Source organism: Urocampus carinirostris, chromosome 19 (assembly GCF_059441175.1).
Source record: "Urocampus carinirostris isolate Australia breed hairy pipefish chromosome 19, RoL_Ucar_1.0, whole genome shotgun sequence".
NCBI lineage: Eukaryota > Metazoa > Chordata > Actinopteri > Syngnathiformes > Syngnathidae > Urocampus > Urocampus carinirostris.
The window spans coordinates 16,839,141-16,865,024 of NC_142367.1; the positions used below are offsets into that span (position 1 = coordinate 16,839,141).

Genomic DNA, 25,884 nt, shown 5'->3' on the forward strand with positions numbered 1-25,884 from the left:
AAACATTACGCGAGTGGGTCCTTTCTCCATTCTGGTCCTGACACAATATATAACATCTACTGAATAGGAATACTTTTCTTGTTTTAGATAAAGATAATAGACACTTCCCTTTAAGACAGGGGTGTCAAACTCGTTTTAGCTGGGGGCCACAAATGCTATAAAAAAATCTCACGGGGGCCAGACTAGTAAGTTTAAGGGAAAGAGAGAGGGAGAAAAAAACAGAAAGAGAGGGAGGGAAAGAGAGAGTGATAAACAGATAGGGAGAACAAGGGAAACAGAGTAACAGTGAGAGAAAAAGAGGGAGCAGAATAGAGATATGAATGGAGAAGAAGGGGGGAATGAATGTAGAGAGAAAAAGAAAGTGAAAAAAGAGAAAGATAAAAAGAATAAGACAAGTGAAAAGACAGAAAAATAGACGGCAGGACAAAAAGAGATAGTGAGGTGAGAGAGAGAGAGGTCACAAAAGGGTGAGAAAGAAAGAGAATCAAAATGTAAATTAGAGAGAGAAAATAGAAAGAGAGCAAGACAGAGAAAAAGAAAGAGTCAGAGAGTGAGAGAGAAATAGAGAAATGAGAAAAAGAGAGAGTGAACAGGAGAAAGAAAAAGAGGGATGAATAAATAAAAAAGAAGTGAGTCAGAGAGAAATTGAGAATAACTACCACTATTGTTTTGCAAGTGTTAACTGGCTTTGGTGACATCCGGTACAGCTCATTTTCCTCTTGCACTTCTCTCACTGTTGTCTTGCGGGCCGGATTCAAACCATCGGTGGGCCTGATCTGGCCCGCGGGCCGCCTGTTTGACACCTGTGCTTTAAGAGAATTTGTCGGACCACTTAATCTCACTGTAAAACAAGTGCTAAAAGAAGAATACAAACTACGGAGACTCAAAGTGACCAAACTGTCTTCTATTGTTAAGTAAAATTAATGCAAATACATTAAAAATTTATGTTTATACTCCGTGTATTTTTGCTTATTGATGAAATATTGTTTTTTACCACTAGGAGGCGCTAGATTAAAAAAAAAACTGTCCTTCGAAACTGGGGCCGAAAGTACTATTTGCTCCTGGTAAATAAAACATAAAGCCCGGGTTCCCCCAGGAGAACTTCACATTACGATTTCTGCACAGGACAGCAACGTTTCACCGCCACCGTGGAGATATCTCTATCGCCACGCCGCCCCCTACTGGGATTCCGTCAAATTGCGGCCGAACGGAGCGCTAAAGTGACTCTTTCGTTAAAATAAACAAAGGAGTCGCCACTTGAAGGCAACCCCGGTTAATAAAGTCGAGTTATACTCGATGTGAAGAGGCGTTGCTCTTTGATCGTCTTATTTCTGGATGGTCTTTGTGAAGTTAGACCGGGGGGTTGTCAGACTCGTTTTATCTCCTGGGCCACACGGTAGAAAAAAACCTTCTCTCGGGGGCTGGACTAGTAGATGAGAGAAGAGAGGGAGGGGAGGGAGGTGAAAGAGAGTCGGGGGAAGAGAGAAAGAGAAAGAGAGTGAGAGAGAAAGAACAGAAACAAAAATGAGAAAGGAATAGAAAGAGTGAAAGAGGTAGAAAGTGAAACAGGGGAGCAAGATAGAGAAGAGAAGAGAAACTTTAAAAGAGGAGAGAGAAACAGAGATAGATTAAAGGAGAAAGAGAAAGGGGAGAGGGAGATAGATAGAAGGAAACGGTAGAAAAGAGAGAAAAAGGAGAGCGGTGAGAGAGAGTGAGGCAGAGAGGAGGAGAGAGAGAAACAATATAGAGGAAGAGAAAAGAGAGAAAAAAATAGAGCAAAATAAAGGAGAGCAAGAGGAGAGTTAATAGAGGGAGATAGAAAAGAGAGGAAGAGAGACATAAAGTAAAGAGAAAAAGAAAGTGAGAGAGATAGAAAGAAAGAGAGGGAAAGAGAGAGAGAGAAAGAAAAAAGGAAGAAAGACAAAGGGAAGGAGAAAGTGTGAGAGAGGTGAGTGCAAGAGAAAGAGAGAGAGAGATGTGGGAGAGGGAGAAAAGAGAGGGAGAGGGATACAAGAGAGGAAGAGGGAGAAGAGTAAGAGTCAGGGAGAGGGAGTAATGAGATAGAGAGAGTGAGAGAAAGAGAGGGGAAATCTACATAGAGGATTAAGCAAGAAAGCAAGGAATGAGTGGGAGAGAGAGAAATGAGCGTGGGAAGAAAAATAAAAAAGAGAGGGACAAAGAGACACAGACAAAGAGTAAAAAAGTGAGAAAGACAGTCAGAGAAGAAAAAATACAGAGAGAAAGAAAGAAATAAAGAAGAAAGAGTGTTAGAGAAAAACAAAGGGAAGGAGAAAGTGTGAGAGAGATGAGTGCGAGAGAAAGAGAGATGTGAAAGAGGGAGATTTCAGGAGGGGGTGTTACAGAGACAGAGAGGGAGAAAAGAGAGGGAGACAAGAGAGGAAGAGGGAGAAGAGTAAGAGTCAGGGAGAGTGCGTAATGAGAGAGAGAGCGGTAAAGCTACATAGAGGAATAAGCAAGAGAGCGATCAATGAGTGGGAGAGAGAGAAATGAGCACGGGAAGAACAATAAAAAAGAGAGAGACAAAGAGGAAAAGAAGTGAAAAAGACAGAGAGAGAGAGAGAGAGAGAGAGAGAGAGAGAGAGAGAGAGAGAGAAATAAAGAAGAAAGAGTGTTAGAGAAAAACAAAAGGAAGGAGAAAGTGTGCGAGAGTTTAGTGCGAGAGTAAGAGAGATGTGAAAGAGGGAGACGAGTAAGAGTAAGGGAGAGGGAGTAATTAGAGAGATAATGAGAGAGAGAGAGGTAAAGCTACATAGAGGAATAAGCAAGAGAGCGAGGAATAAGTGAGAGAGAGAGAAATGAGCGCGGGAAGAACAATAAAAAAAGAGAGGGACAAAGAGGAATAAAAGTGAAAAAGACAGAGAAGAAAAAATAAAGAAAAGGAGAAGAGGGAAGAAAAAAGACAGACAGAAAGAAACAAAGAGAGAAAAACAAAAAAGAGACCGAGAGAAACCTGCTGCTTATTTTTCTCTTGCGCTTCTCAGCATCAGCCGGATTCAATCTCTTGGCAGGCCTCACCCGGCCTGCGGGCCGCGTGTTTGACACCCTCGAGATATACGATCTCGACGGTGAAAATATGAGGCAAAGGCGGCCATTAGGACATTTGTGAGTTTCCCTATATTCAGATATTGAGGACGGAAAACAAAAGTGACTGAAGTCAAGCGAATAAAAAAAGGAAGGGGGAGATTGGGGGAGGGGACGCTTCTTAAACTAATGAGATATTGATTCAGGAGATACACACCTCCTCGGGGCTTCCGGCTGACACGCAGATAAATGGGCGGCCATTTATTACCATGAGAGAGAAAGGAATAACACGTATGTAAAGAGGTGTGAGTATGTCTGTGTGATCGCTTATTTCATATTTTTAAACGCGTACACTTTAAGATACCTGTCGGATTGAAAATTCTTCATAGATTCGGACATTCTGCTTATCTTCTGTGATAAAAGTGGATTATCTTGAAAGATGTCGCTGCTATTCTGTAAAACTGGTATAGTGTGGTTAGCGGGTGGATGCACAGGAGGAAGAGATGGTCAATAGGAGTAAGTGGGTGGATGCACATGGGATAGGATATTAAAATGAAAACGGAAAGGAATAACACGTATGTAAAGAGGTGTGAGTATGTCTGCGTGATCGCTTATTTCATATTTTTAAACGCGTACACTTTAAGATACCTGTCGGATTGAAAATTCTTCATAGATTCGGACATTCTGCTTATCTTCTGTGATAAAAGTGGATTAGCTTGAAAGATGTCGCTGCTATTCTGTAAAACTGGTATAGTGTGGTTAGCGGGTGGATGCACAGGAGGAAAAGATGGTCAATAGGAGTAAGTGGGTGGATGCATATGGATAGGATATTAAAATGAAAACAGATTTGAAAACTTCCATTTGTGAAGATTATCTTCTTTTACAACATTTTGTTTCCTTCTTATTCTTTGTAATTGTCCCTAGTCGATTGGTCACAGCTTTATTCCCTGTACGTTCTTTGTATTTTTGGTAATCGCAAGCTTCATTTCCATGGTTATCATGTTTGACTTCTCACTTTAGCATCACTGCAAGTCTCAGGACCCATAGCAAAGAAACACACCACAAAAACACAGTGTTGTATGGCAAACTCACAAACTCTTTATGAAGCGGACAAGATCTCGACTGAATGAAGAAAGAGGAAAGCATCGTGGGAGGGAATTCAGCCAGGCATTTTCATAAATGCCGTGACGGAAACCAATAGCAAACCAGCATCTTTGTATGACGTAGACCATTAAAAGACAGACATCTTCGAAACTTCCCTCGCACAGCCATACATACTAACATGGTTATCATGTTTTTCTTTAACCCTCAGCATCACTGCAAGTCCCAGGACCCATAGCAAAGACAGAGGAAGTCATTATGGGAGGGATTTCAGCCAGGCATGTAACTAAACATACAGTTCAGTGTCATTTTATAACATTTTTGGTTAGTGGTGTGCCGCAAAAATTTTCCATTGGAAAAAAACAAGCCCCGGCTCAAAAACGGTTGAAAAACACTGACGTAGACCATCAAAAGACAGAAATCTTAGAAACTTCCCTCCCACAATCCTACATACGAACACTGTTATCATGTTTTTCTTCTAACTTTAGCCTTGCAGCAATTCTTGGATCCATGGTTTATAATATTACTTTTCAACGCAAGATGAACTGAACAAAGGAGAGAAATGAAGCATCATGGGAAGGAGTTTAGCCAATAAAATATTTAGCATTTTTGCATATGCTGTGACGTAAACCCGGGGGTCTACGGTATGTGATATTGGTTATTGGCATTTGTGTGGAAAATCTGGACTTTATCAGTCAAAGCGGATCACAACGGTTTCATTTTATCAACAAAGGGGGGAAATGAGGCATCATGGGCAGGAGTTTAGCCAATTAAAAAAAATCAGCATTTTTGCATATGCTGTGACGTAAACCGCAAATAAACCAGCATTTTTTCTACATTGAACAATAGCAGACATGCATCTTGGAGACAAAATTTGTCATAGGGATGAACACGAAAAGGTATGACATTTTTTTGACCATGTGACGTCATACAGGTGGGTAAATGCTGTAACGAGGGGGCAAAAACTATCGTAGGTACGCCATAACCCGGGGGTCTACGGTATGTGATGTTGGTTATTGGCATTGGTGTGGAAAATCAGGACTTTATCAGTTAAAGCGCATCTCTAACGGTTTCATTTCATCAACAAAGGGAGGAAATGAGGCATCATGGGAAGGAGTTTGGTCAATAAAAAAAAAATCTGCATTTTTACATATGCTGTGATGTAAACCACTAATAAACCAGCATTTTTTCTACATTGACCAATAGCAGACATGCATCTTAGAGTTAAAAACGAAAAGGATTGACATTTTTTTGACCATGTGACGTCATACAGGTGGGTAAATGCTGTAACGAGGGGGCAAAAACTATCGTAGGTACGCCATAACCCGGGGATCTACGGTATGTGATGTTGGTTATTGGCATTGGTGTGGAAAATCAGGACTTTATCAGTCAAAGCGGATCACAACGGTTTCATTTTATCAACAAAGGGGGGAAATGAGGCATCATGGGCAGGAGTTTAGCCAATTAAAAAAAATCAGCATTTTTGCATATGCTGTGATGTAAACCACTAGTAAACCAGCATTTTTTCTACATTGAACAATAGCAGACATGCATCTTAGAGTTAAAAACGAAAAGGATTGACATTTTTTTTGACCATGTGACGTCATACAGGTGGGTAAATGCTGTAACGAGGGGGCAAAAACTATCGTAGGTACGCCATAACCCGGGGGTCTACGGTATGTGATGTTGGTTATTGGCATTGGTGTGGAAAATCAGGACTTTATCAGTTAAAGCGCATCTCTAACGGTTTCATTTCATCAACAAAGGGAGGAAATGAGGCATCATGGGAAGGAGTTTGGTCAATAAAAAAAAAATCTGCATTTTTACATATGCTGTGATGTAAACCACTAATAAACCAGCATTTTTTCTACATTGACCAATAGCAGACATGCATCTTAGAGTTAAAAACGAAAAGGATTGACATTTTTTTGACCATGTGACGTCATACAGGTGGGTAAATGCTGTAACGAGGGGGCAAAAACTATCGTAGGTACGCCATAACCCGGGGATCTACGGTATGTGATGTTGGTTATTGGCATTGGTGTGGAAAATCAGGACTTTATCAGTCAAAGCGGATCACAACGGTTTCATTTTATCAACAAAGGGGGGAAATGAGGCATCATGGGCAGGAGTTTAGCCAATTAAAAAAAATCAGCATTTTTGCATATGCTGTGACGTAAACCGCTAATAAACCAGCATTTTTTCTACATTGAACAATAGCAGACATGCATCTTAGAGTTAAAAACGAAAAGGATTGACATTTTTTTGACCATGTGACGTCATACAGGTGGGTAAATGCTGTAACGAGGGGGCAAAAACTATCGTAGGTACGCCATAACCCGGGGGTCTACGGTATGTGATGTTGGTTATTGGCATTGGTGTGGAAAATCAGGACTTTATCAGTTGAAGCGCATCTCTAACGGTTTCATTTCATCAACAAAGGGAGGAAATGAGGCATCATGGGAAGGAGTTTGGTCAATAAAAAAAAAATCTGCATTTTTACATATGCTGTGATGTAAACCACTAATAAACCAGCATTTTTTCTACATTGACCAATAGCAGACATGCATCTTAGAGTTAAAAACGAAAAGGATTGACATTTTTTTGACCATGTGACGTCATACAGGTGGGTAAATGCTGTAACGAGGGGGCAAAAACTATCGTAGGTACGCCATAACCCGGGGATCTACGGTATGTGATGTTGGTTATTGGCATTGGTGTGGAAAATCAGGACTTTATCAGTCAAAGCGGATCACAACGGTTTCATTTTATCAATAAAGGGGGAAATGAGGCATCATTGGAAGGAGTTTGGCCAAAAAAAAATCTCCATTCTTGCATATGCTGTGATGTAAACCACTAATAAACCAGCATTTTTTCTACATTGACCAATAGCAGACATGCATCTTAGAGTTAAAAATGAAAATGATTTAAATTTTTTTGACCATGTGACGTCATACAGGGGGGTAAATGCTGTAACGAGGGGGCAAAACTATCACAGGTATGCCATAACCCGGGGTCTACGGTATATGATATTGGTTATTGGCATTGGTGTGAAAAATCTGGACTTTATCAGTTAAAGCGGATCACAACGGTTTCATTTTATTAACAAAGGGGGGAAATGAGGCATCATGGGAAGGAGTTTGGCCAATAAAAAAATCTGCATTTTTGCATATGCTGTGATGTAAACCACTAGTAAACCAGCATTTTTTCTACATTGAACAATAGCAGACATGCATCTTAGAGTTAAAAACGAAAAGGATTGACATTTTTTTTGACCATGTGACGTCATACAGGTGGGTAAATGCTGTAACGAGGGGGCAAAAACTATCGTAGGTACGCCAAAACCTGGGGGTCTACGGTATGTGATATTGGTTATTGGCATTGGTGTGGAAAATCAGGACTTTATCAGTCAAAGCGGATCACAACGGTTTCATTTCATCAACAAAGGGGGGAAATGAGGCATCATGGGAAGGAGTTTGGCCGACAAAAAAAATCTGCATTTTTGCATATGCTGTGATGTAAACCACTAATAAACCAGCATTTTTTCTACATTGACCAATAGCAGACATGAATCTTAGGGTTAAAAACGAAAAGGGTTGACATTTAACCTGGGGTCTTTGGTATGTGATACTGGTTATTGGCATTGGTATGGAAAATCTGGACTTTATCCGTTAAAGCGGATTACGGTTTCATTTCATCACATCACTTGCTGGAACCAATGGTATTTGTAATTAAAGGTACCATTGTCATTTTTTAGGGTTATTTGGGAACAAAAAACCTGAAAGTCGGAACCGGTAGTGCTGTTGGGCAGGCGATTTAATGGAAGCGACAGGCCAGCCTAGTGGTCTGGGCAGATCCATGTCAGGGACTCTGGTGTCATTTAAGAATCGATAAAGGGGGGCGGGGAGGTCTAGGTGGAGTGTGTGTGAGGCCCATTTGCTTTCTCTTTTGCTATTGTCAGCAGGAGCGAGTGTTTCGTGTGAAAGCGCTCTCCGACACACTCTCAAGAACATCGATGTACTAAAACTTCACAAACACACGCAGGCGGGGACACACTAGGAGTCCTCCACGGGCCGTCTAATGGGTTATTTGTTCCCTCTCGTTTCGTGTCCATCTCGCTTGACGCCTTACAAACCCCGGACGCTCGCATTCTGCGCGGACGCAGCGATTTCAGAGTCTGACTTTTGAGCTTGAATCACACGTTTCACCACGGGAGGTTCGGGTAAGAAGATGTAAGGGTGCGCAGATTCTCATACTGATGATGATAACCGCTAACTTCAGCAGGGCACGGCTTCCTGTGGTGTTTCTTGGGCATGTAGAGTCAAGTCTTGTTTATTTGTGACACCCTTAATCACAAGGAGTCTTAAAGGGCTGCACAGACTATTGCAAACTACAGACTATTATGACACCATCCCCTGATCTAAAACCTACATGAGGGCAAGGAAACACTCAAAAACCCCAGGATGAGTCAAATTATGTTTATTTGTGACACCCTTAATCACAAAAAGTCTCAAAGAGCTGCACAGACCACAGATTATTGCAAATTTCAGACTTATGACATCATCCCCTGATCTAAAACCGACATGAGGGTAAGGAAAAACTCAAAAACTTCAGGATGAGTCAAGTCAATTCATGTATATTTGTGACACCCTTAATCACAAGGAGTCTCAAATGGCTGCACAGACCACAGACTATTGCAAACTACAGGCTATTATAACGCCATCCCCTGATCTAAAACCTACATGAGGGCAAGGAAAAACTCAAAAACCTGCGGATGAATCAAATCAAGTCATGTTTAATTGTATAACCCTTAATCACAAGGAGTCTCAAAGGGCTGCACAGACCACAGATTACTGCAAACTACAGACTATTATTACGTAACGTTTGGCCAATTAATAGCATCACAACAGAAGCAAATTTAAGGCGGAAATTATTTGCTAAAGGAGTTTATTGTTCATGGTTCCTGTGGTGTGTCTTGGGCGCCCATCCCGCTCCAGGACCTTATTTTGGTTTGGTTTTGCTTCCCCGCATGAAACCGATAATACTGGTTTTCATGAATACCAGGAGCAGGAGATGCTTCCTGATCTGACTCTGTTACAGCACCTTCGTCATTTGGTCACTGTGATTTTTGCGTCTACGGCGTCCATATTGGAGAAAAAAAACAGGGTTTGTACTTCACAAATTTCGCTGGATAATTTTTTAAATGTAACCCACCCGGGTTATTGTATCGTCCCTCGGTTCAACAATCAGAAAATAAAAAATAAACTAATATTATATTATCTATTCTTAAATACATTTTGAATTCATAGTATTTTGTTAGGACAGTAAAAGGAACAAGGAACAGTCAAGAGGGAACACAACCAAGTTGTTGTATTCCTCTTACAGAAAGAAATAAAATCACAATGGCCTGAACACATCCTGATCTATGCGATTAGTAATGGCCAGGCTCTACAGTGCCTTGCACACTTTATGAAAAAGTCAAGAGGGGACACAACCAAGTAATGGTACTACTCGTACAGAAATAAATACAATCACAATGGCCTGAACACATTACAGAGAGGTCTACAGGATAGCTGACCAAGTTGTGCTAATACTTGTATTGTATGAGGAATCATAATAGCCTGTACACATGCCTAACTGAATATAACTGAGCTCTCCAGTGCCTCGCGTACATTATAAAGAGGTCAAGAAGGGGACACAACTAAGCTGCGCTACTACTCGTCCAGAAAGAAACAAAATCACGATGGCCTGTACACATTATAGAGAGGTCAACAAGAAATCATAACAGCCTGTACACATGCCGCGCTATGCGAGTGATTATAGCCAAGCTCTCCAGTGCCTCAAACACATTATGGATAGGTCAAGAGGAGAAATGACCCAAGTTTTGCAGCTTTTTCTATGGAAAAAATGAATAAAACCACAACCGTCTTTACTCACTTTAAGCCATACAACTGATTATGACAGAGCTCTCAAGTGCCGTACACACATCTTGGAGATGTTGAGAGGAGACACAACCAAGCCTTTTCACATCCCTGACATTCAACCGGATACACCCGAGCTCTCCAGTGCCTTGAGTACATTGCGGAGATGTTGAGAGCCGACACGTCCAAGTTTATATTACTTAGATATGCAACCGAGCTCTCCAGTGCTGCACGCATGCTACAGAGAGTTCAAGAGGAGAAACAACCAAATTGTGATACTATTTTAATACAAAAAATCTGAATACATTTAATGAGAAACCCTAAATACCTGAAATCTTTCTAACAAGCAGTGTCGACTGATTGAATATTATAGCATGGCGTCAAGTGACTAATTCTTTGGTCGTTTCTTCGAAAAATCTGACGTTATTTTTTTTAACGTTATCACTACCGTCCGAATAATTATCATACAGAAAATCTGAATACATTTAATGAGAAACCCTAAATAACTGAAATCTTTCTAACAAGCAGTGTCGACTGATTGAACATTATAGCATGGCGTCAAGTGACTAATCCTTTGGTCGTTTCTTCGAAAAACCTGACGTTATTTTTTTACCGTTATCACTACCGTCCGAATAATTATCATACAGAAAATCCAAATACATTTTAATCAGAAACTATAAATGCCTGGAATCTTTCTAACAAGCAGCATCGACTGATTAAATATCATAGCATGGCGTCAAGTAACTAATCATTTGGTCGTTTCTTCGAAAAACCTGACGTTATTTTTTTACCGTTATCACTACCGTCCCAATAATTATCATACAAAAAATCTGAATACATTTTAATCAGAAACTATAAATGCCTGAAATCTTTCTAACAAGCAGCATCGACCGATTAAATATTATAGCATGGCGTCAAGTGACTAATCCTTTGGTCGTTTCTTCGAAAAACCTGACGTTATTTGTTTACCGTTATCACTACCGTCCGAATAATTATCATACAGAAAATCCGAATGCATTTTAGTCAGAAACTATAAATGCCTGGAATCTTTCTAACAAGCAGCATCGACTGATTAAATATTATAGCATGGCGTCAAGTCACTAATCCTTTGGTCGTTTCTTCGAAAAACCTGACGTTATTTTTTTACCGTTATCACTACCGTCTGAATAATTATCATACAGAAAATCCGAATACATTTTAATCAGAAACTATAAATACCTAAAATCTTTCTAACAAGCAGCATCGACTGATTACATTTTATAATATGGCGTCAAGTATCTAATCATTTGGTTGTTTCTTCGAAAAACCTGACGTTATTTTTTTACCGTTATCACTACCGTCCGAATAATTATCATACAGAAAATCCGAATACATTTTAATCAGAAACTATAAATACCTAAAATCTTTCTAACAAGCAGCATCGACTGATTACATTTTATAATATGGCGTCAAGTATCTAATCATTTGGTCGTTTCTTCAAAAAACCTGACGTTATTTTTTTACCGTTATCGATACCGTCCGAATAATTATCATACAGAAAATCCGAATACATTTTAATCAGAAACTATAAATGCCTGGAATCTTTCTAACAAGCAGCATCGACTGATTAAATATCATAGCATGGCGTCAAGTAACTAATCATTTGGTCGTTTCTTCGAAAAACCCGACGTTATTTTTTTACCGTTATCACTACCGTCCGAATAATTATCATACAGAAAATCTGAATACATTTTAATCAGAAACTATAAATGCCTGAAATCTTTCTAACAAGCAGCATCGACCGATTAAATATTATAGCATGGCGTCAAGTGACTAATCCTTTGGTCGTTTCTTCGAAAAACCTGACGTTATTTGTTTACCGTTATCACTACCGTCCGAATAATTATCATACAGAAAATCCGAATGCATTTTAGTCAGAAACTATAAATGCCTGGAATCTTTCTAACAAGCAGCATCGACTGATTAAATATTATAGCATGGCGTCAAGTCACTAATCCTTTGGTCGTTTCTTCGAAAAACCTGACGTTATTTTTTTACCGTTATCACTACCGTCTGAATAATTATCATACAGAAAATCCGAATACATTTTAATCAGAAACTATAAATACCTAAAATCTTTCTAACAAGCAGCATCGACTGATTACATTTTATAATATGGCGTCAAGTATCTAATCATTTGGTTGTTTCTTCGAAAAACCTGACGTTATTTTTTTACCGTTATCACTACCGTCCGAATAATTATCATACAGAAAATCCGAATACATTTTAATCAGAAACTATAAATACCTAAAATCTTTCTAACAAGCAGCATCGACTGATTACATTTTATAATATGGCGTCAAGTATCTAATCATTTGGTCGTTTCTTCAAAAAACCTGACGTTATTTTTTTACCGTTATCGATACCGTCCGAATAATTATCATACAGAAAATCCGAATACATTTTAATCAGAAACTATAAATGCCTGGAATCTTTCTAACAAGCAGCATCGACTGATTAAATATCATAGCATGGCGTCAAGTAACTAATCATTTGGTCGTTTCTTCGAAAAACCCGACGTTATTTTTTTACCGTTATCACTACCGTCCGAATAATTATCATACAGAAAATCTGAATACATTTTAATCAGAAACTATAAATGCCTGAAATCTTTCTAACAAGCAGCATCGACCGATTAAATATTATAGCATGGCGTCAAGTGACTAATCCTTTGGTCGTTTCTTCGAAAAACCTGACGTTATTTTTTTACCGTTATCACTACCGTCTGAATAATTATCATACAGAAAATCTGAATACATTTTAATCAGAAACTATAAATACCTAAAATCTTTCTAACAAGCAGCATCGACTGATTACATTTTATAATATGGCGTCAAGTATCTAATCATTTGGTCGTTTCTTCAAAAAACCTGACGTTATTTTTTTACCGTTATCGATACCGTCTGAATAATTATCATACAGAAAATCCGAATACATTTTAATCAGAAACTATAAATGCCTGGAATCTTTCTAACAAGCAGCATCGACTGATTAAATATCATAGCATGGCGTCAAGTAACTAATCATTTGGTCGTTTCTTCGAAAAACCTGACGTTATTTTTTACCGTTATCACTACCGTCCGAATAATTATCATACAGAAAATCCGAATACATTTTAATCAGAAACTATAAATACCTAAAATCTTTCTAACAAGCAGCATCGACTGATTACATTTTATAATACGGCGTCAAGTATCTAATCCTTTGGTCGTTTCTTCGAAAAACCTGACGTTATTTTTTTACCGTTATCACTACCGTCCGAATAATTATCATACAGAAAATCCGAATACATTTTAATCAGAAACTATAAATGCCTGGAACCATTCTAACAAGCAACATCGACTGATTAAATATTATAGCATGGCGTCAAGTCACTAATCCTTTGGTCGTTTCTTCGAAAAACCTGACGTTATTTTTTTACCGTTATCACTACCGTCCGAATAATTATCATACATCTGCGCTAAAAAGTAAAAAGCTGTGGTTTGAGGTTGACAACAAATGATGTTTAAAGCCTGCCGCATGCATCGTGTTAGCGATTTAGCCGAAGTTAGCATAAATGCATTATCCCAAAAAGATGAGAGCATTTTTCAAAAGCACATGCACGCACGCACACTTTTGGTAATCCACACACACAATAATACGCGCGCACGACCATTAATTCCCGCGTTTCGCCCATTAGTCTTGCATTGTTCCCCTCCAACACTGACGCAAGCTGATAATGCTAGCTTAGATTATTCCCAGATCAGCATTTTTGACATCGGCCGAGCTTCTATGGGTTGTTTGCTTAGAAGAATAGCCGTGTTCAATGCTAACTTTTGGGAGAGCGGGGAGACGGTCATTTTTCAACCCGTTGTTGAAGAAGGAACGCAACGGAGGCAAAAAAAGGAATGTACAACCTACATTAATTTGGACGAAAACAAATGCAAGATGCAAATGAAGTGAACCAAAAAATAAAAGTCAGGAAAAAAGTACTGGTACTCACACTTAAAATCGAAGCTGAGTTATGAGATAATGCTTTATACAGTGAAGAAAATACGTATTTGAACCCTATTTCTCCCACTTAGAAATCATAGAGTGGTCATAAATGTTCCTCGTAGGTGCATGTCGACTGTGAGAGAGCTAAACTAAAAAGAAAAATCCAGAAATCACATTTTTTAACAATTTATTTGTGTGATACAGCTGCAAATAAGTATTTGAACACCTGTGTATCATCTAGAATTCTGACCCTGAAAGACCTGTTAGTCCACCCATTAGATGTCCACCTGCATTCCATGTATCGTCCTGAATCAGATGCACCTGTTTGAGGTCCTTAGCTGCATGAAGACACCTGTCCACCCCATACCATCAGTAAGACGTTAATTTGTAACATGGCGAAGACCAAAGAGCGGTCCAAAGACACCAGAGACAAAATTGTACACATCCACAAGGCTGGAAAGGGCTACAGAGCATTTGCCAAGCAGCTTGGTGACAAAAGGTCCACTGTTGGAGCAATTATTAGAAAATGGAAGAAGCTAAATGTGACGATCCATCTCAATCTTAGTGGTGCCGCATGCAAGATATCACCTCGTGGGGTCTCAATGATACTAAGAAAGGTGATGAATCAGCCCGGAACTACACGACAGGAGTTGGTCAATGACATGAAAAGAGCTGGGACCACCGTTTCCAAGGTTACTGTAGGAAATACACTAAGACGTCATTGTTTGAAATCATGCATAGCACGAAAGGTTCCCCAGCACATGTCTTAAGTTTGCATAAGACCATTTGGATGATACAGAGGAGTCATGGGAGAAGGTTTTGTGGTCTGATGAGACCAAAATAGAACTTTTTGGTCTTAATACCACTCAGTGTGTTTGGAAGTATGAAGAGTACAATCCAAAGAACACCATCCCCACAGTGAAGCATGGGGGTGGTAGCATTATGCTTTGGGGTTTTTTTTCTGCACACGGGACAGGACGAGTGCACTGCATAGAAGAGAGGATGACTGTGGCTGTGTATTGTGAGATTTTGAGGAACAACCTCCTTCCCTCAGTCAGAAAATTGAAGATGGGTCGTGGCTGGGCCTTCCAACAAGACAACGACCCAAAGCACACAATCATTTTCTCAGGTGTTCAAATACTTATTTGAAGCCCTATCACACAAATAAATTGTTAAAAAAAAGCATGCATTGCGATTTCTGGATTTTTCTTTTTAGTTTATCTCTCTCACAGTGGACATGCACCCACGATGAAAATTTCAGACCCCTCCATGATTTCTAAAAGGGAGAAAAAGCAAAACAGCAGTATTCAATATTATAAAGTTACAGTAAACTACCTGTCTTGACAAGTAAAATGTGAAAAATACATTTTGTATAAAATATATATATATATATATTAAAAAACGTAAAAATGTACGAGTTTAAGAGTGTTTAATGTCAAAAAAGCAAAACTATAAAAATATGGAACCCACAATTCACGCAATGATATACTACTCTAAATCACAGGTGTCAAACACGCGGCCCGCGGACAACACTCAGAGAAGCGCAAGAGAAAAACAAGCTGCACGTTGAAATATGTCAACTTGATGTTGCCAAAGCCAGGTGCCTCTCAAAAAGACACTGTACTTGTATTTCTCTCTCTCTCTTTCTCTCTCTCTCTCTCTCTCTCTCTCTCTGTATCTCTCTCTCTCTCTCTCTCTACCTATCGCTATCTCTCTCTCTCTCTTTCTCATGTCCTTTCTTTCTCTCTCTCTGTCTCTCTCTCTCTTTCACATCTCCTTTCTCTTTCTCTTTCTCTCTCTCTCTCTCTCTCTACCTATCGCTCTCTCTCTCTCTCTCTCTCTTTCTCATCTCCTCTCTTTCTCTCTCTCTGTCTCTCTCTCTCTTTCACATCTCCTCTCTCTTTTTCTGTCTCTCTCTCTCTCTCTTTCATGTCTCCTATCTTTCTCTTTCTCTGTCTCTCTCTCCCTCTCTCTAGCTATCGCTATCTCTCTCTTTCTCGTCTCCTCTCTCTCTCTCCCTCTCTCTCTCTCTCTCTGTCTCTATCTATCTCTTTCACGTCTCCTCTCTCTCTTTCTTTTTCTCTGTCTCTCTCGTCTCCTCTCCCTCTCTCGCTCTCTCTCTCTCTTTCTCTCTCTCTCTCTCTATCTCTCTCTCGCTTTCACGTCTCCTCTCTCTCTTTCTCTTTCTCTGCCTCTCTCGTCTCCTCTCCCTCTCTTGCTCTCACTCTCTCTCTCTCTCTCCATCCTCTCTCTCTCTCTCTCTCTCTCTCTCTCTCTCTCTCTCTCTCTCTCTCTCTCTCTCTCTCTCTCTCTCTCTCTCTCTCTCTCTCTCTTAGTCCGGCCCCCGACAGAGTGTTTGTTCTATCGTGTGGCCCCCAAGTTAAAATGAGTTTGACACCCCTGCTCTAAATGATCTAGTTTCAGTATTGACATACTCATGCCAGCTATCATTTTATGACACAACTTGACAAGCTTACATATATGGGCGCCGGATTGCTGCTACTTGTCACAGGTTCGATTCCCCAGCCTCTCTGTTGGCGTATGATTGTTTGTGTGAACGGGCGAATGTGAAGCACATTGTAAAGCTCTTTGGGATTTCTTGACTATCGAAAGGAAAACGTGGCGTTAGCGTCGTAGATGTGTGACCTCCCCGTCTGCATTTTTAAAAAGCGGAAAACGTTCCGCGCTCGATCTTTACGACGCCGAGGGTCTCGGCACTCTTATTGTTGTCTGCGGCGCTAACCCGTGAAATGGAGTTCAGCCCTTAGCCGAGATGGCGGCTTTACCGCTAACCCGCTCTACCTTCGGGCATGCCGATGTTTACTAAGAGGAAAATCACTCAAGCTTTTCTTCTCTTCTATTTTTTTTCTCTCCACTGTTCCTGGTTTCTGACAAGTGGCCAGGTGGAGCACCTTTTTGCCTTTTTTTCTATTTCCTTTATTTAACACCTTATTTTTTAAAGGCATGCCGACCACCATACTGGCCTATATGGCCGCCATCAACGCCCCCCTGTTCAGGAGGTCCGGGGGCACCAAGCCCAGTCGAACACAAAATTAGATTTGTGTGGAAAACGACTTTAAGGCGCAACTAAAATCCCCAAATTAGTCCGAAATTTGAAAATACTATAATACAAAAATACTACCGTATAAATATTATGACAGAAATACTCTACAAAACACTACTGCAGAAACACTGCAAAAATAAAACTACAATAACACTAAAAAATACGACAATAATCCAAATGCAGAAATACTACAAAGTCACTCCAGAAAACAAGGATAATACTACAGAAATACTACAAAATAGTACTTTGGAAATACGAAATACTACTGCATAAGTATTATGACAGAGATACTACTAAGTCAATGCTACAAAATTATAACTGCAGAAACACTGCAAAAATAAAACAACGATAATACTAAAATACTACAATGCAACTGCAGAAATACTACAAAATCAGTACAGAAAACTGGGATAATACTACAAAATAGTACTTTGGGAATACAAAAATACCACAAAAGTAATACTATAATACGAAATACTACTGCATAAGTATTATGACAGAGATACTACTAAGGCAATGCTACAAAATTATAACTGCAGAAACACTGCAAAAATAAAATAACAATAATACTAAAATACTACAATGCATCTGCAGAAATACTACAAAATCACTACAGAAAACTAGATTAATACTACAGAAATACTACAAAATACTGCTTTGGAAATGTTTCAAAAATACATCAAGAGAAATACCACAAGAGTAATACTTTAATTGAAAATACTACTGCATAAATATTACGACAGACATACTGCGAAAAAATACTACAAGGGAAATACTACAAAATATTACTGCAGAAACACTGCAAAAATAAAACTACAATGATAATAAAAAATACAAGAATTTGACTGCAGAAATACTACAAAAACCCTACAGAAAACTACGATAATAAGACAGAAATACTACAAAATAGTAATTTGGATGTACAAAAATACCACAAACGTAATACTATAATACAAAAATACTACTGCATAAGTATTATTACAGATATACTACAAAGGGAAATGCTACAACATCACAACAGCAGAAACACTTAAAAAATAAAACTACAAAAATACTAAAATACTACAAGAATCTGACTGCAGAAAGACTACAAAAACAAGACTATGCTAATACTAAAGAACTACTACACAGTACTACTTTGAAAATATTTTAAAAATATGTCAAATGAAATACCACAAAAATACCATAAGAGTAATACTATAATACAAATATACTACTGTATAAATATAATGACAGACATACTGCAAACAATACTACTATGGAAATACTACAACCATACTTCTGCAGAAACACTGCAAAAATAAAACTACAATGATACGAAAAAATACTACAAGACTTCAAAAACACTACAGAAAACTACAATAATACTACAGAAATACTACAAAATACTACTTTGAAAATATTTTAAAAATATGTCAAATTAAATACCATTCAAATACCACAAGAGTAATAATATAATACAAAAATACTACTGTATAAATATTATGACAGATATACTGCAAAAACACTACTGCAGAAACACTGCAAAAATAAAACTACAATTATACTAAAAAAATACTACAATATCCAACTGCAGAAATACTACAAAAACACTACAGAAAACTAGGATAATACCATAGAAATACTACAAAATACTACTTGGGAAATGGTTCAAAAATACATGATGAAAAATATCACTTTAATACCACAAGAGTAATACTATAATAAATAAATACTACTGAATAAATATTATGACAGACATACTGCAAAAAATACTACAAAGAAATTACTACAAAAATACTACTGCCGAAACACTGCAAAACTAAAATAATACTAAAAAAAATACAACAATAATCTGACTATTGAAAAACTACAAAGTACATCGTAAAAAAACATAAATACTACAAAAAAATACTATGGAACTACTATCTAAAAAAATATATCAAAAGAAATATAACAAAAGTACCGCAAGATTAATAGTATAATACAAAAATCCTACTGTAAAAAATATGATGACAGACATACTGCAAAAATACTACTATGGAAATACTACTACTGCAAAAACAAACTACAATAATACTAAACAAATACTACAATAAACCAACTGCAGAAATACCACAAAAACACTGCAGAAAACTATGATAATACTACGGAACTACTCCTCAAAACTACTTCATAAATACTTTAAAAATCCGTCAAGAGAAATACCACAAAATGACCACAAGATAATTACTATAACACACAAAAAAGACTGCATACATTTAATGGCAGTGATATTTCAAAAATACCACAATGGAAATTCTACAAAAACACTACTGCAGAAACCCTGAAAAAATAAAACTACAGTAATACTATAAAATACTAACTACTGAAATACTACAAAATACATCAGGAATCAGGCAAACATACAAAAATCATACTAATGTTCTTTTTTATTGAAAAAAAAAAAGATTGAGAAGAGAGTATTTATGTATCTCTACCTAGTAGTTGCCACCATGTTTGTTTGGCATCTTGCTGCTATGCTGTACTCATTTGCATTCTACAATAACTTCCCATCTAGTGTTAAAATATGACACACCGGGGATTTAAATACATAATACATCATAAGCAAATAATTGTACATACTTAATTCTTGCGTCAACAATATTTGGTGTTCTCCAATTTGCTACTGCTGCCAAGCACCATTGATGTTTATGCTGAAATGTTGTATCTGACAGCAAGATTGCAATGTGTCCCAATGCACTCAATACTTTCCTGTGATCTACCAGTACTACCGTATTTTCCGCACTATAGGGCGCACCGGGTTATAGGGCGCACCCCCAAAAAATAGTTTTTGGTCCTATATTTGACATACATAAGGCGCACCGGATTATAAGGCGCTACAATAGGAACGTTGACAAAACAGTCAGATTGTTCAGTCCAACTTATTACCCCCTTAACATTCCCAAAGCTTGCAAAGAAGCAAATACGTGTCGTAGACACGTGCGGATGCGGTGTCCGTACGATGTCAATCAAATGCATCGTTCCAAATATCATTCGGAAGTTCAAGTCTTAGGATTCAAGACATGCCAACCATGCCTTAGTTTCTATTTTCTTTTTCGCTCGCAACTTTACTGTGCATATGACAAAAAACACTTGGAATTGAGTTGAATTTAAAAAAAGACCCGTCACAGAAACGTCGATATCACTCCGAAACAAGATACTGGGAAAATATATAGCCGGAGTAGCTCACTGAAGTCGTTGCGTTCAATAATAATGTGCAACCATGGTCCTCTTATATCCATGAGTGTAGTAAATCCAGGAGAGTAAAATATTTACAAATACATAATGGTAAAACATGTTTCCTCTATGCCGTAGACAACCAAACTTGCTATTCACATTCATCTTTTTCAGCCAATCGCAGGCTTTGTTTTGCCCCTTTAGCCTATGCTAGCCTGTAAATGATAAAAATGATCCGCCCTCTTTACCTCCGAATAACTTTAGCCAAAAGTGATCGATTCAATTGATGATTGACACACAGGTTAGCCAATGAAACGCCGGTATATAAATCCCGGCATACACCGCGGACTACTTGGCGTTCGGGGGAAAATCGAGTCGGCGGCTGCTTGCCTTAGTTGCAAGACTTTGCGACTTAATATTGATCCATATATAAGGCGCACTGTATTATAAGGCGCATGGCCAGCTTTTGGAAAAAAAAAAAAGACTTTTAGGTGCGCCTTATAGTGCGGAAAGTACGGTACCTGAGTGATCCACCAGTAGATCGCGATCTACCGGGGACTAAATAATAGGGGGTGGGGGGGGGGAGACCTAGCCAGGGAACCTCATCAGTGGCCGGCATTAGCCATCAACACGCAGATATGGGAAAAATAAAAAGGGCCATTAGTTGAAGTGAAGGAGTTTCCAATTAAATGAGACGAAATCTATGAGATTACTGCTGCTGGGGAAGCTGTGATCCCGGCATTAAACGCTGACATCCTCTGAGCTCCGCTCTCATCATTACCAGGGAAGAAAAAAAGAGAAAAAAAAAGAAAAAAAAAAAACCCGCTGCCTTGCTCCACTTTGTCAAGATAAAAGCCTTAAGGAACTGGCGCTATTCTTTATCTTCCTAATCACTAATCGAAAAGGAGTGCCGTGGCTCCGCCCCCTCGGCACATCTGGGCGGAGTCACTCAACTTCGCTCTATCTTAGTTCATTTTTTTCTATTTTTTTTTTTTAAAGATGGTTTTTATCTCTCTTTTTTTCTGTACATCATTCATTTTTGAGTGTTTTTTTTGGGGGGGGGTTATCTCTTAGATGTGTCAAAGCTCCACTATTACAGAAAGAGGAGCTGTCCGTATGGGAAAACCAAAACGATCCCTTAAAGGGACAGTGTGTATTGCTCAGTGCCTCCTTTTGGTAAAGAATATTCATTTAAAGTATTACAATATTGATTGGATTACACGCGAATTATTATATAATGTTGCATTCAATTTCTTTTTTTCCTCTCTTACTGTGTCTTTCCTTTCTTTCTCTCTCTCTTTCTCTCTCTGGTTGTCTTTCTTTCTCTATGGTTTTCTTCCTTTCTCTCTGGTTTTCTTCCTTCTCTTTGGTTTTCTTTCTTTGTTTCTTTGTTTTTTCTTTCTTTCTCTCGCTCTCTCTCTTTTTCTCTCTGGTTGTCTTTCTTTCTCTATGGTTTTCTTCCTTTCTCTCTGGTTTTCTTCCTTCTCTTTGGTTTTCTTTCTTTGTTTCTTTGTTTTTTCTTTCTTTCTCTCGCTCTCTCTCTTTTTCTCTCTGGTTGTCTTTCTTTCTCTATGGTTTTCTTCCTTTCTCTCTGGTTTTCTTCCTTCTCTTTGGTTTTCTTTCTTTGTTTCTTTGTTTTTTCTTTCTTTCTCTCGCTCTCTCTCTTTTTCTCTCTGGTTGTCTTTCTTTCTCTATGGTTTTCTTCCTTTCTCTCTGGTTCTCTTCCTTCTCTTTGGTTTTCTTTCTTTGTTTCTTTGTTTTTTCTTTCTTTGTTTTTTCTTTCTTTCTTTCTCTTTCTCTGGTTTTCTTTGTTTCTTTTTTCTCTTTTTTTCTTTCTTCCTCTCCATCCCTCTGTCTTTCGATATCTCTATACCTCTATTCCTCTGTCTCTCTAACTCTCTGTCTGTCTCTCTATCTGTCTTTCTATCCGTCTTACTTTCTCTCTACCTCTCCATCTCCCTATCTCTCTCTTTCTCTCTTTTTCTCTTGATCTCTTTCTCTTGATCTCTTGTTTTTTCTCTCCCTATTTTTTCATTCTTTTACCTTTTGTTCTTTATTTACCCTTTGTTGTTCCCTCTTTTCTTTTGTTCCTCCCCCTTTTTTCTTCCCACTTCCTTTTATTTATTGTTTTCTTCACGAAAGACTGGGCAAGAAAAATAAACAGGCAGAAAAATGGTGCAGTTCGACCAATTTGAATCCCCGTGGTTTATAATATTCCATGTGCTTTTGAGCCCCTGTTTTCAATGACATAACACAATACAGCGACATCTAGCGGTCAGATTTGACTATGTTTTTCCCTTTGAGTATATTTTTCACGCTAAAACTTTTTCTAAAGCTATGTTTTCCTTTTTTTTTTTTCAATTCAGCTTTTTTAACCTCACTGCTTCCCTTACTTGGACCGCGTCTCTCGTTTTCTCTATTGGACACGGGAGGCTCCCGGTCTGCATGTGGATTCGATCAAAACGGGTCAAATTAGCGTCCGCGTAATGGAATCGAGCCCCGGTCCCCTTTCGGGTGGCCCCCTAGACGAGTTCCACACAGACGTACCGATAACGCGACGCCAACTGGCAGCGGTTGCGATGAGGAATCGCGGTGACGTCATCTTACGCTAACTGCCCCCCACTGCCCATTTTTAATTCGATTTCCGAACTCGTTTTTGCCCCTCCTAATATTCATCGGGGAGGATTTTGAAGGCTGCTCGTGAACATTCGCCATTTATATAGCGGGTTACAGATGAGAGAGAGAAAGAGAGAGAGAAAGATAAAGAGAAAGAGAAAGGGAGGGAAAGAGAAAGAGAGGGAGAGAGAGAAAGACAGAAAGATAAATACAGAAATAGAAAGACAGAAAGAGAAAGAGAAAGACAGAAAGAGAAAGACAGAAAGGGAAAGAAAGAGAAATAGAGAGAGAGAAGACAGAAAGAGAGAGGGAGAGAGAGAGAGAGAGAGAGAGAGAGAAGCAATGGAAGAGAGAGAGGGACAGAGAGAAGCAATGGAAGAGAAAGAGGGACAGAGAGAAGCAATGGAAGCGAGAGAGGGACAGAGAGAAGCAATGGAAGAGAAAGAGGAACAGAGAAAAGCAATGAAAGAGAGAGAGGGACAGAGAAAAGCAATGAAAGAGAGAGAGGGACAGAGAGAAACAATGAAAGAAAGAGGGGGAGACAGAGAGAAACAATGAAAGACAGAGAGGGAGACAGGGAGAAACAATGAAAGAGAGAGAGGGACAGAGAGAAACAATGAAAGAGAGAAGAAGACAAAGAGAAACAATGAAAAAGAGAGAGTGAGAAAAGCAATTCAAGAGAGAGATAGAGAGAGAGAGAGAAGCAGCGAAAGAAAGAGAGAAGCAATGAAAAAGAGAGAGAAAAGCAATGACAAAGAGAGAGAAAAGCAATGACAAAGAAAGAGCGCGATAGAGAGAGAGATAAAAAGAGAGGGAGAGGGAGAGATAAAAACAATGAAATCAAGATAGAGAAAGAAGAAAAAAAAGAAAGTAAGATAAGAATGAAAGTAAGAAGAGAGAGAGCAAATCATAAACGAATAAAATGAGGGGAGAGAAAAAAGAAAGATAAAAAGAAAGAGGAAGAGATAGAAGATACCTGTAAAGCAGGCACGCCAACAACTGCACTTTAACTGGAAAAACATGATCATGAACAAAACAAGAAAGTTAGATGCATGATCCGTTGGATTTCCAACAGGTTCTAACGGAACAAAACATGAAATAAATAGGACCAAGGGAAACTCACACACGTGGATTGGATTTTGTCCCGTCAATTAGCGGCAGCAGAACAAAACATGAAATCTAACACCCTCTCTTTCTTTCCTTTGTCCCTTATTTCCTTCTTTCATTTTCTTTCTATCTTTCTTTTTTCTTTCATCCTTTCTTTCCATCTTCTCCCTTTATTTCTTTCCTCATATTTCCTTCTCCCTCTATATCTTTCTTCTTTTCTTCTCTCTCCCTCCCTCCCTTTCTTTCTTTCAGTCAGTAGGTTGGTCGGTCTCTCTGTCTCTCTCCCTCTTCCCCTCTCTCGCTTTCCTTCTCCCTCTATCTCTTTCTTCATTTCCTTCCCCCTCTATCTCTTTGTTATTTCCATCTTTCTCTTTCTTTCTTCCTGTCTCTCTTTCTTTATTTCTCTTTCTTTCATTCTCTCTTTCTTTCCCACCTTCCTACCTTACAGAAAAAAAAACATTGATTAAACGACAAGGTAAACCTTCCCGCACACGAGCAAAACTTTACTGTAACTGGGGAAAAAAAGGAACAAAACATGGAAGATCAGATGCACGATAGGGGCGGAAGACCAACTGGTTCTAACTGAACAAAACACGAAAGGAAGAAATTCACACACGCGGATAGAACAACTACACACCGCCGACATTAACAGAACAAAACATGAAAGTTTATGACCTCATTTTCTTAATTTGTCCTTTTTTTCCTTTTTTTTGCAGCTCTCTCGACCCGACAGGCAGTCCCGTACATGGAGACCCCCGGTTGGGCAGGTTAGTGTGCATTTTTTGTAAACGTCGTGTGTCTTTGTGTGTGTGTCTTTGAGTGGCGGCGGTGTGTGTGTGTGTGTACGGTCGGGGCCAGAATGTGCTGAGTGCGGCGTTGCGGGCACGCCCACTCCGGGCGGTCATAAATCGTAAGCGCCGCACTCTCACTGTGTCAGCAGTCCGGCCAATGAATGGATATTAAACGCCGTCGCAAAAAAGAAAAAAAAAAAATCTCTTTAATTCTGCCGGCGCCTGAGTCGCCCGGGCTCTCTTTCCTCGCTCGCTCTGTGAATTTCGACTTTCCGTCGTAAAAGAAAGGATGGCGTTTATGAATTTGTCTTTAGACGTTTGGCGGAGGGACGGAAATCCCATGCGGCGTACTGCTACGTTAGCTAAATCGAGCTAGCGTTAGCATAGGTGCTCTCCATTTTTCTTCTTCTATGTTTTCTTAAAGGATGACAGGAGTTGCATTCCACTCCGGGATGCTAAATTGCTAAAACGAAAAATTGAATTTTCTATGTTTTTTTTTTTGATGAAATATAATAATGTAAGGCTAATAAGCTGAGCCATTTTTCCTTATTTTTGTCCTTCTATCTTTCTTTCCTGCTTCTTTCTTTCTTTTTCTTTCTTTTTTTGTTTTTTCTTTTATCTTTCTCTCATTCTTTCTATTTTTTCTTCCTTTTTTCTCTTTTCTTCCCTGTCTCTCTTTCTTTCCTTCCATCTCTCTTTGTCTCGATCTCTATCTTTCCTTCATCTATTCCTTCCTTCTTCCCTCTCTTTCCCCCCTCTAGCTCCCTCTACATCCCCTTGTTCTATTTCTCTCTCTCTCTTTGTTTCCTGCTTTCTTTCCTTCCTTCTCTCCTCTTTTTCTCTCTTTTGTCCTTTGTTTCTTTTTTCTTTTCTTCCCCGTCTCTTTCTTTTCTTCACTCTATTCCTCTTCCTCTCTCTTTCTTTCCTTCATCCCTTCTTCTCCTCCCTCCCTCTCACTCCATCTCTCTCTCTTCTCCTCTTTATCTCGCTCTCCCTTCTTTGTTCTATCCCTTGCTCTCTCTGTCTCTCT

General features: G+C 38.9%; 1 protein-coding gene across 4 annotated transcripts in view; it reads left to right on the plus strand.

The window, feature by feature from the left end:
- rbfox3a (RNA binding fox-1 homolog 3a) overlaps positions 1–25,884 on the plus strand; it is a 537,286-nt gene that overhangs the window by 155,924 nt on the left and 355,478 nt on the right. For 3 of the 4 annotated variants that reach the window (XM_088322988.1, XM_088322991.1, XM_088322992.1), the window contains exon 2: positions 24,780–24,830. In XM_088322988.1, coding sequence (XP_088179114.1) covers positions 24,809–24,830 — 22 coding nt within the window. In that variant the 5' untranslated portion in view covers positions 24,780–24,808. Of the gene's footprint in view, positions 1–15,668; positions 15,679–24,779; positions 24,831–25,884 lie in introns of those variants that run through there. The other variant, XM_088322989.1, reaches the window with a different exon arrangement.